General features: G+C 48.9%; 1 protein-coding gene across 6 annotated transcripts in view; it reads right to left on the reverse strand.

Moving 5' to 3' along the window:
* Positions 1-393: 393 nt before the first annotated feature.
* The window catches only part of hdac11 (histone deacetylase 11), a 20,320-nt gene continuing 8,525 nt past the window's right edge, over positions 394-12,188 (reverse strand). For all 6 annotated transcript variants that reach the window (XM_081705641.1, XM_035520570.2, XM_027029950.3 and 3 more), the window contains 6 exons: positions 11,998-12,040; positions 11,278-11,354; positions 10,721-10,783; positions 4,799-4,895; positions 3,576-3,754; positions 394-2,592 (listed from right to left, as the gene is read on the reverse strand). In XM_081705641.1, the coding sequence (XP_081561767.1) occupies positions 2,353-2,592; positions 3,576-3,754; positions 4,799-4,895; positions 10,721-10,783; positions 11,278-11,354; positions 11,998-12,040 (699 nt within the window). In that variant the 3' untranslated portion in view covers positions 394-2,352. The remainder of the gene's footprint in view (positions 2,593-3,575; positions 3,755-4,798; positions 4,896-10,720; positions 10,784-11,277; positions 11,355-11,997; positions 12,041-12,188) is intronic.

The following is a 12,188-nucleotide window of genomic DNA, read 5'->3' on the forward strand; positions in this document are numbered from 1 at the left end:
GAGCCGCAGCATTCTGTGCATCCAGACCTCTCCGAGAATCGATGCTCTTCTTCCACGATTCCGGAGGCGTCTCTCACACAGAAATTAGCCACGCTCTCATATCTGCTGACCAGGCAGCCGCGCGCGTCAGGCTAGAGCGCGCCGGCGTGTCTGTTTGCTCCGATCGGTATAAACCCGCGGAGGGTGCTTTTGCACATGGACCCAGAACGAGCAAACAAAGAGACAGCGAGAGAAAAATGATGAGAAATAACGTTCCCTTCTGTCACTGCTCATGAGAGGAACGCCGATGTTCTCCGGAAGCTGAACGGGTCTGGAAACGCGGTGCGCTAATCGAGAGAGGACTACACAAACAAAGCAGACAGCTAAAAGCAGTTCACACCAGGTCAACCATAATTGCTGAGTTAAAGTGGATTTATTTTTCACATTTTCACATAAAAGTGGTTTAAATGTAAACACCAGATACACACACACACACACAAAAAAAAACAAAAAAAAAACATGAAACCATAAATAAAAGATGATGTTTGGCACTTTTGTTAATTGTTAGAATGCGTCACAATGCGGAATACAAGGTTACCGAGGACAAAAATGTCCAGTAATAAAGCACATAAGTAAACGTATTTACTGAGACACACAAGTGCACTGAACCAAACTGCCCTGAGAGGGACATGTGAGCGGACATCAGCTTTAATTAAATTCATATCAATATAAAAAAAACATCTGCATCAATAAAGGGAAAATATTCCAGCGTAAGACCTTAGAGATCGTGTGGAAAAACATGAGGTTAGTAAGTATTATTCTGTACCGCTAAGGACACTAGTATTGACCCGGTCTACTATTGACCTGCTGACAGCACTGCTATTGACCTGTCCTTGCAGCCATCAGCCGAAAACGTCGCGCGCTGAACCTCGCGCTCGCGGCCGCCTTCACGCACTCCTTGTCGGCGCGAGCTCATCAGTCTGGCAGAGCTCTCTGGGAGGCCATTATAAAGCTCTCAGACGGCAGATGGGCCCACAGGCCCCGCCCCTCTCAGATAGAAGTAGAAGATAGAGAGAGAGAGAGAGAGAGAGAGAGGGCCGAGCGTCTTAACGTGCTCGTTAGCAGCCGCTACCAGGCTCCTTCCAGCGAGTCGGCGGGCCTTGACTAAGATGGACCCTTGACTGTAAATTCTTGTGTCCGGTCGGGCGAGGGCAGGGGCAGAGGGGAGGCCCTGAGGGGAGGTTGGTGCACCACCTAGGAGGCAAGCGTTAGGGAGGACACCCTTCAACAAGAGCTGCATCAGAGAAAGCAGCCCTTTCGGAGGAGGGCGCTTTCACGTCTGGTCCACCTCTCGCTGCTATTGGACTGGAGAACAAAGAGCGGTGACAATAAGAACGGATTCGCTGTTGGGGTCGTTAAAATACATTTCCAACTAATTAAGTGCAAGTTGTTTTCTCTTTTTGAAGGGTTTCGCTGGGGCGGTCCCTCAAGGCAAACCACTGTTAAGAATCTGGCTTCTGGACGGAGCCATTTCCTGAGAGATGGAGAGGACGTCTCTGAGGCCCCTCCCTTAACAAGAATCTCTTTTGCAACACATCAGAATGATTTAGTGTCCCCTTGTTCCACGGTTTCGGGTCTAGGTGACAGGGTCGTTTTTTTAAAGCGTCTCCAGAGCGGATAAGGGTTACTCCAGACTACAAGTTCGCCTCAGTGTGATTTGCAACCCCGAGACTGACGTTAGCCCACACCTTCATGTTCAGTATTGCAAATTCCGACCTGCCTTCCTCTTGGAGTAGGGCCCAGCTCACAGACTAAATGAAGGGCAAGTTCCTGGCATAGTGTAACAGAGCTACGAAACACCCAGAATGGATTCAGACTAAGCCTGCATTGCGCTAGACCAAAAAGATTTAGTTCAGACCTCAGAAAAGATGATCTACGGGTTATGGTACAGCCACAGAGGTGGTTAGTATCCCTCCATTCAAAAAGAGCGCAGAGGAAAATTTTGGCAAACTTGCTCACAGCCTGATGAATCTTTGCTTATCTTGGAATTGCTGTACTATTTGTTATCATCATTTAAAGTGGAATTTTAAAACGCAAAAGGAATGTAAGCACGGGTTATTTTTTAAAAGGGGAGGGATGAAATATGGCTATAAGATCTGATCTGTCACTAGTAAAGTATCACTCAGAAATGGCTGATGGGATGAGGACCATGAACATGAACATGAACATGAACATGAGCCAAGAACATAAGCCAAGCAGTCCTCTTCCTTCAGATGAACGCCGACCCGTAGCGGGTCCCATACCACCCCTTCTGTTACCAAGGACAGCGCTGCCTGTTTCAGTCAGATGGACCAATCACGGCGGTCACACATGTCACATGGCACCGATGGCTGCTCCCGACGACACCGATTTGCTCATCATGACCGGTACCGTGGAAGGCCCCGCCCCGTCCAGCACTTCTTCACCAATCAGACCCTGCCTGTGCAGGTTGAGGATGGAGTCTGCGATGACGCGGGCCGTTTTCTTCTGGTAGCCCCCCGACGTCACCATGAGAATGGGGATCCCCCGGCTACGGGCTGCCTTAAACACGATCTCATCTCTCTTCACGACACCCTGTGAGAGAATGACAGCTGGCACTCGCCACTGTGGCAACACTTACCTAAATGCTCTCTGGCTAATCTCCCCCCAGCTGCTGCTATAACAAAGAGCACACGTAGCTTGTAAGGGTGAACGGTTTAATGGTGAACGGTTTAATGGTCTAATGGTTTAAGAGGAATCCATTAAGGGATTACGGAGCGGCTGACCCCACACCTAGGTCCGAGTTCCCGCTCTCTGCCGACGGTCAGCTCAGGGAGAGTGAACCCTTGGACCTGTGGCAGGTGATCGTGTCTGTGATACAGACACTCATCACCACCCTGGGTAAGACTCCACATCTAACCACTGTAGCACTCATGTAGTAAGTACAGTGGAGGGAGCGTTAAAGACACTACAGAAAAAGTTATTTCAAACCTCGGTTTGGTGGTTGTTTTTTCTTTTTAGGAGCAGTCTCATGTTTGAAGTAGGCACAAGATAGCTGGCAGCTGTTCAGGATTATGAAAAATTATTATTTTTTGATGCTCATAAACACATTTGATGTCTTTAAATGCACAGATGCTCTTAAACGGATGTTCACTTTCGCATAATGTGCCTTTTTTTTGAGGAAAATCTTTTTTATATACTCTGACTGATCATTTTTGTGATGTGTGAAACACAAGACCAATGTTGAATGGCTTGTCCTCCGGTCTACGATTATACTGCAACAGACACTGACATGCGTGTGACCAGTATCATAAAGCCCATATCATGTCCGGTACCTTAAGCGCCCCTCACCTGAACAGCTAGAGCATTACCATGGTGAAATATAAAAAAATATATTTACCCTAACAAGACCCCCCCTCCCCCAAACTCCATTTCATTGGTTTCTCAAATCATTGGGTTCTCCAAGAAGGTCTTAAATATTGATGCATGAGATTGCTGATTAGAGTAGGAGCTTGCCAGGCAGTGGTAATCAATCCCAGATTACACAGTGAGACAGGCAGATTGACCGGCAGCTGCACCTGTGGCGATATGGCCAGGCCTCCAAGAGGGTCGCCGTCCAGGATGTCTGTGCCCGCGTTGTAGACAACGATGTCGGGTCTGATCTCGTTGAGGGCACCCTCAGAGTGGAGCTCCACCTTCTGCAGATACTCAATGTCCTCCGTACCCCAATCCAGTTCCACCTTCCTCCGAATGGCCCCTACAGACACAGAACCAATCAGTCTTCCATCCAACACATCAGGAAACGACCAGCGCAGAAAATCCTTGTCCTGACTGAGGCAACTTGCCCTTCCTGAAATCCATATTCAGGTTTGAGAAACACTTCCACGCCTCGTCTGACATGGTGCAGGAACAGGGATAGAAAAAACTCAAAAAACTTCCATCCTCCCTGTGGTTTTTGCGCCCGGGCTGAGAGCGCTTCAGACTTCTCCAAACCCGCTACAGCGTGACAGAGTCTACCAAAAAGAGTCCCGTGCTCTGCTAGATGCTTTTAAGACCTAATTAGTCTCTTGTGCCTTTAACTCCTCTTGAAAACAAGAGGAGAAGAAAACAAAGTTGCTGAGGAGCAACACACTTTGTGTTTGAACACAGTGAATGAAACCCCCCTTTCTCCCTTGAACAAAGGGGAATGAAACCAAGCGCACCTTATCTGGAGGAGCCAGGCTGCACCTTCAAACGCTACACGCAGGACTGACAGACAAACTGCTATAATTGAGCTTTTGTTTAGGGCCCAGAGAGCATAAAGGTAGAGAGAGGAAGTGCAGAGTCACTGTTTCGCCTGACAGGCTGGCGTTTTTTGGTCAAGGAGAATATGGTAGATCAGGTAAACTACATGCTAAATCCATAGCACCCAGGGCTAACAGTGATTTAAATAACAAATCCATTACTAAGTCATTCATTAAGAATTCCGTGCATTACCGGTTTTACGTTTTGTTATTTGATCACAGAACAAGTTGGCGGTACTTGCGCAGTCTGAACCGTTACTGGTTTGCGCCACACCAACAGCGCGCTGAGGGCCACACATGAAAAATATGGCTCACTTGCACAAGACTGCCCCCTTCAGGCGAGTGAAGGTTTCGCTACCCTCTATCTCTTGCTTTCTCTCGGTAATTACATGCAAATAAAGACCTCGGCCACGCAAACTCGCTCGAGGGGCCTTAAAAATCAGTTCGAGGTTTGCACGTTGCACGGCTACCTTCGCACAATCGCTCTGAGCAATGAGAGTGGAGACTCAGGATCTTACTCTTAGCGTAGCCGTCTCCTGGATAGATGTAGCGATTATAGGCATCCATTATGTAAACCCGTCTGTCATCCAAGAAATCTCTCTCGTGTCCGTTACCCTGGGAAAGAGAGAGAGAGAGAGGAGAGAGAGAAAGCAGATGGTGCAAAATGAGTTCAGCTACTCCGCACCGCGGCTTATGCTCACATGACCGCGTGTAACATAATACACCGGATCCATTTTTATAAAACCTTGACTTTAATATTAATGGTCTTAAGTAAGCCTCCGTAATCTGGAGCCATGATAAAGGACAGTAGGATCCGTAATGGCAGCTCAGCCTCGGCAGTGGTGCGGCCCTGAAAAGTTTTAATTACTTTGTGCGCTTTGGCCTGCTGAAGAACCTGCAGCCACCGCTGAGGAGGAAACACGTTCGTCATCGGCACGTGGCGCGTGGTGCTGTTAGCTTGGCCTTCAATGTCCCTTCACGCTTTAGCGTAAAACCTTTAGGTGTTTGGAGTCGTTTTCCTCTTTTATTGGCTGCCTCTCTGCCTCTCTCTAAATTCACCGTGAGACTCTGAAACAGTGCTGATGGCAGCATCAATCTCCGTCACCTGCCTCTCTGGGTGCGATGGACAAAACAAACAAAGCACTGGTTTGTTTCCGATGGAAAGCATGAGTGACAGGGCGAGATGAGTGTTTCCTGCCCGCGTACGGCGCCTAAGCTGCCCAGCCCCACCCCCACCAACCAAACCTCCATCACTCTTCATTATCCCCTCTCTCTCTCTGTCACTCCTACAGTCTGGATGCCGCGACCCCACCATCAGTGGTGGGATCCGGGCGTCGGACGAGGCACTCTGCCTTTCGCTCTCTCCCTCCGACTCCGGCCCAGAGAGAGAGAGAGAGAGAGAGAGAGAGAGAGAGAGAGAGAGAGAGAGAGAGAGCGTGAGAGACCAGCACGCGGGTTAGGGACAGATTCCTGCGCTCTCCTCCGCACCGTCTGAGCGGTGAAGCAGAAGGTGGCGGAACATCCTTAGTGAGCCGACCGTGGACAAAAGCCGGACCTACCGACTACGCCGACATTGGAGCGAAGGTTCCATTCACGCAAAGCCAAGGTCATCGGAAACGACTCGCCAGACAGGAGCAAAAGCCAGCTTTCCCGGGCTCTTACGTGAGACTCCTCGGAGAGCAAAATGGCTCACCCAGAACCAGTTTCGACTTCCGTATCCTAACGAGTACAGACATTATGGACAATGCGGATATGTAGGAATATGGAAGAGCTTAACCAAGGCTCACTTTCCCCCCAGAGGACTGCCCCAATGAACAAATCTACTGCCCCAGTGAAGGAACCAAAAAGAAAACTGCCATAGCAGTTCCGAGTGGCTGTCCGCACATGGTCCGTCCCTGGCTGTTTGCTGTCCCATTGTGCAAATATCACAGTTCATTAGCACTCGTGAATTCATACAGGCCAAGGACCTTCCCACTTGAGAACATTCACTAGCATGACGGGCCGTAATTCAGGCCATTTAACTGGGGGCATAGCGCTGGCTTTGTGGCTCTGTATTTTTCGCTGTTGTTGTTTTTTTTTTTAAGCTGAGCCAAGGAAGCGCGTGCATCCGTCCCCGTATACATGCCCACGCTCGTTTCGGCCTCCGCGCAGCCCTTGAGGAATTATTCACCAGGCTTCTGCATCGATCTGATCCCCTGCGCCGCGGTCGATAAGCAAAAAGACCATAATTACAGTCAAGCTATGACTCGAACTGCCTATTGCGCCTCTATAGGCAGTGGTCCAAACAGAGCACCCAGCCTCCAGCGTCCACACTAACTCAATTAATTAGTCGGGTTCGTTAGTCAGGGATGCGACTCATTACAGTAGAGGAGAACAATAAAACGCAAGTAAGATTCCAATAGGCTGCCTGGAAATTATTAAGAAAAAAACAAAAAACAAATAAATAAAAATAATAAGGGTTAGTTTATGTTTACTCAAAACAAATCACTCTAGATTGTATGAAGCAAGTAATTTTCCCTTCAGGCTAATGATGTATGAAATATTATTCCTGCAAATATTAATACATCACGGCTCTTTACAACATGCTATTATCACGAGATTGCATAGTAATTTACTCCACCATTAAAGAGATTATGTGTAATTATCGCCATGGTAACTCTCCGATAAATGGCAGAGGAATGTTCGACATACCAAAGGTTAAAAAAGGTCAGAGGCCGGACTGCTCAGCCACTTATATGACGGCATGGCACCAAATCCGGCGGATCCAAATGCTCCGCCCACTTCGTTAAAAACGCGGACACTGGTAGGCCGCTTCCTTAGTCAATCATTTTACGGGTGCATTTCAGTAAGAGTACAGTTACAGGCCATAGCCCACCTGTAAGCATGAACGATGCCACACTCATCCCAGTTTATCGCTGGACACGTCATGTCCCCACACCCGATAATGGACTAGATGCTGGTCAACACAAATGGCGTATAGCCACAGCTGGTTGGGGGGGGGGCCTGACTGTACACCGTGAGCTGCGTCTGCTGTTTGTATGTCTTGTGAGAGAGAGAGAGAGAGAGACGCTCCCCTGTGGGATGTGTACGAGCGCTCCAGGGTGGCCATCTTGCTCTGCTGATTGACTACAAAGCCTCAAAGCGACTTTGCTTATACAGACAGCTCTCTGCTCATTTTGTTCTCTCTCTCATCCCTGGGTGCTTGCTGCTCTCTCTCTCTCTCTCTCTCTCTCTCCCTCCCTCCCTCTCTCTCTCTCTCTCTCTCTCTCTCTCTCTCTCTCTCTCTCTCACCTTCAGTTGTCCTGGACTCCGGGCCATTTCTCTAAAGTGCGTCTCAGGTGACCACGACACGTGGTCTCATGAGCGCTTAATCACGACTGGGTCACTTCAGGCGACTCCTGTTATGCCATACTGCAACACCCTGGCAGGGCCCGAGGCTGCTGTGTGTGGATTAGTATGAAGGGTAATGTAATAACACGAGACCCAAATCAATCTGTTGTTCCTTTCTACTTCAAAAAGGGTGACCTGCACGATTTCAGATCCAGCTGCTATGGCGAGCAGATACCGATCACAACGTTCCTTCCACGCCAAAGGACTCTCAAAGTCCCCAGAAGCCACACAGTCCACCCCGGTATTACACACGCTGTCCAATCAATTTACGAAGGGGCGTCTGACGACAGCAGATCAGACTGTTCGGAGGCTCCGATGGCGCCTCTCAACTGTAAAAGCCATTAAATCCAGATGCCGGCGGTGTGTGCTATGGCGAACACAGAGGACACGTCTGAGGATTGAAACTCGTGTTAGGGACAAAAAAAAACCTCGTGTGTGTGTGACGTGGCTATTGAGATGCAGTCTGATCATCCTTGAAAGGGCAGAGAGGGTTGAGAGAATGAGCACTTTCTGGACACACACCCACAGGACATCAGAGAAGAATGTCTCAATTACAAAAAGACACATGCTGGTGTGTCTCCGCTGTCTGTCCAGTCCAGCATCTGACAGGGTATCTGTCTCTCTGTGACCCTGACACTACTGGTGTAGTGCTGAGAGCCGATTGGCTCAAGGGTTACGTTGTCATGGAGCATTTGATAAGTAACAGGAGCTGGATATAAACTTGAGAGAGTCCACATGAGCCGCCAACACTCTCGCGTTAACGCTTTTTGTCGACGGCCAAGACGGCGTTCTCCACACACCGCGCCCTTTTCTCAAAACCGAAAACGTGATGCTCGAAACCCAAACCTATTCATAGAAAACGCAGAATCTCGTTACAAAGTCAACCAGCTCACTCAACCACGTATATTCTCCTCCATTTCGATCAAACTTTGCCCTCAGATGGCACGTAATGTCACAAAAACACACATGTTCAGGCTCTCGATACACTGGCGCACGACTCTAAACACCTGGTACTGCAATGAAGCAGGAAACAAACAGGGCTTGTTTGTGTGCAACCACAAATGGACATTTATGTGTAGGAAACTGAAGCGAGATGAAAACGTCCTTAAAACAAACCCAATTCTCAAATGAAACGCAAATTACAGTGCAGTAAACAACACACAAAAGCAAATATGGTCTGTATACATACACACTCACCAGCCACGTTATTAGGTACACCTTGCTAGCACCAAATTGGATGTCCATTTTTCCTCAGAACTGCTTTCATTTTTCATGACAGATTTAACAAGGTGCTCACAACATTCCTCAGAGATTTTGGTTCATGACTGCGTCACGCAGTCGCCGAAGAACTGCCGGCCGGTGATTTGGTGACTGTGGAGGCCGTACTTCTTGTCATGTTTGTCAAGATTGTCAAGTTTGAGAGGATCTGAGCTGTGTGACATGATGCGTTATCCTGCTAGAAGTAGCCATCGCAAGATGGGTGCACTGTGGTCCTTACGAGACAGACGTGGTCAGCAAAAATACTGAGGTAGGCTGTGGTGTTTAAACAATCCTTGGGCAGGCTGTGGTGTTTAAACAATCCTTGAGCAGGCTGTGGTGTTTAAACGGCACTCAATTGGTATTAAGGAGCCCCAAGCGTGCCAAGACGTCCACCAGCCTGAACCGTTGCTACGAGGCAGGAAGGATTTATGCTTTCATGTTGTTTACATCAAGTTCTGACCCTACCATCCAAATGTAGCAGCAATAATGGAAACTCATCAGACCAGGCAATATTTTTGCAATCTTCTGTTGTCTAAATTTGGTGAGTCTGGGGGAATTGTAACCAACTGGCAGCCGCCGTAGTCCAGCACCCTGTCGGAGTAAAGGTTCTTCAAGGTTCGGCGTGCCGTGCGTTCGGAGACGCTCTTTTGCCCTCCTCGGTCGCAACGAGTGGAGATTTGAGTTACTGTTGCTTTTCTATCAGCTCAAACCAGTCTGTCTGTTCTTTTCTGACCTCTGGCATCAACAAGGCATTTGCACCCAGAGAACCGGCACTCACTGGATTTTTTTTCTTCCTTTTTTGGAACATTCCGTGTAATGAGATGGATGTGTGTGAACATCCCAGTAGATCAGCAGTTTCTGAAAAACTCAGAGCAGCCCATATCTAGCAACAACAAACATGCCATGTTCAAAGTCACTTAAATCACATGTCTTCCCCATTCTGATGCTGAACTGCTGCCATGTCATTGGCTGATTAGATATTCGTGGTAACGAGCAGTCGAGCAGGTTAATTAGTCAACCCTAATTAAGTTGCCAGCCCGTAAAATCTCCGCCCGTAATCTCAGCACGTAATCTCAGCAAGTAATCTCATCCTAAAACATGTATACAAGGACAGCTCATTATCATTACGATTACAAGGTCAGCAGGTTTAACACACACATGCACACCCACAGGCACACGTACACACACATACAAAACAGTGTCTGTTAAAGCACTCTAGTGAGCGCTATAATGGACCTGAGTTACAGTACTTCAGGAATAAGCCACTTCCTCTGCAGGAAAAATATGATTGTGCATCTTTTTCCATGCATGACCACAGTAATTACTTTATGACCACATAGGTATTTACTGATATTTTAACACATTAAAAATATACTTCAATTAAATGGCAGATCAACTTAATAAAAGCTTTTTTTTTTTTTTTTTGAAAATCAATGTAATTCTTTTTTTTTTTTGGTCACTCTTTTTCACGTGTTCTTATATACTGAAAGAATCTTATGAGAACATCATCATTAGACAATAATTACCCTGCAATTATCTTAGACACACCCTAAAAATCTGATTAAAACACTACCATAAGAAATCATAACCAACTGCAAATGAGGTGTGAAAAGGGGGGAAAAAAATATCCCAGCATGCTGCGGGGCTGGGAGCGATGAGGCTGGCGCTGAAGACCTGCGCGGGCAAAGGGGACTGCCATGACGACAGCGCCATGTGGGGGTGGGGGGCTGCTGCCATGGCGACGGCACTGAACGGGACACAGTGGCAGCCGGTGCGGGGCTGTTCCTCACCTGGTGAGCATCCAGATCAATGATGGTGGCCCTGGATACGCCTTCGACCCTCTCGAACAGGAACTGCGGAGAGAAACACACAGGCAGGGAAACAAAGGTTGACGCTCAGACTCCGGGCGGGAATCGGAGGAACGACAGGGAACGTGATGGATGCCTGACATGCTGTAGTGCTTTGGAAAACGTGCGGCACACGGCTGTTAGGAGCAGACTTCCTGCTGGGACCACATCTTCCGTGGAATTCCTCCATCTCACCTAGTAGAGCATGTAGGGGTAGGAGGTGCCACACACACCGTGTTTCTATTAAACACGGAAGTTGCTTTGAATAAGTGTCTGCCCAATGCGTGCAAAGCTAATGAGTGCAGCTTTCTAATTAAACCCTGCAGGTCTTTACGTGTGTTACAGCCAATGACGCAGTCTCCAAAAGAAGCGTGGATATGGATGCCCTACAATTCTCCCGACATCTTTGCGTTTAAATGCCCTTTAAAGGTGCCTCGGAATTTTCTAGACATAAGCGAGACTTAGAGGGGAACTGTGGATTAGTCGTTCTGCCGTCGTACCTTGATGGTGAGCGTGATGTCCGCATACGCGCAGAAACCGCCGCCCTTGTCACTGGAGCAGTGGTGGAAACCCCCTCCTGAGGGAGGACGACAGGAGAGCGACCTCAGCCGAGCCTGACCCCTCCGGAGACCCCCATTACACACAGTCCCGTCGCGCGGTGGGAAAATGAAACGGAACCCGGCGGAGGAATACCCAGTAGCTGTCGGGACGTTTAAGTGATGCAGTCAGGCCTCCATCATATTCGTCTTATTAAGCCATGCAGTGGACGTCTCCCGGATGGATGCCTGGCCTGTCCTCGGTTAACCTGCCATGCTCAGCTTCATTAAATGTCTCCCTGCCATGCGCGTCTCCTCTGTGGATATACTGCACAGCCACGTGACCTCTCCTATCCCTGTGTGACCTCTCCTGCCCCCACCGCGACCTCTCTCGATACTGTGTGACCCCCATCGCCCCCCGCCCCTCACGCTCAGCGCTATGGCAGGCGGAGACGAAAGGAAATCTATGGACTCGCGAGGTTGTGGGGGGCGGGGGTTCAGTCCACAGCCGTAGAGCAGCCCGACTCAGACGCTCTCCATCTCCGAGTGATTAAGGCTGACACCACAGCACACTCCTCTCAGCTTGTGCCTTGGGGGTAGGGCAGCGGTTTGCCCGGGTGCGACTCTCGTCTCTGATTGGCCAGGATCGGGGGCCGTGCTGTGGACGGTGGCGACGGAACTCACCTACGTTTATGGCCCATCCTCGGTCCATGGCGAGCTTTCCGGCCTGCAAAGCGAGACGGAAACTGTTCAGAGAAAGCGAGCAAAATGCAATGGAGCATCTGGAAGCGTCTGTAGTGCTCTGATCAAAGTATGATTCAGAGAGCGCCTGTGCTGTGATTTGGGGAGCATCTGTGCTGCGTTTCAGGGAGTGT

Source organism: Electrophorus electricus, chromosome 22, assembly GCF_041902795.1.
Source record: "Electrophorus electricus isolate QZ-2024a chromosome 22, ASM4190279v1, whole genome shotgun sequence".
In the NCBI taxonomy this organism is placed as follows: Eukaryota; Metazoa; Chordata; class Actinopteri; order Gymnotiformes; family Gymnotidae; genus Electrophorus; species Electrophorus electricus.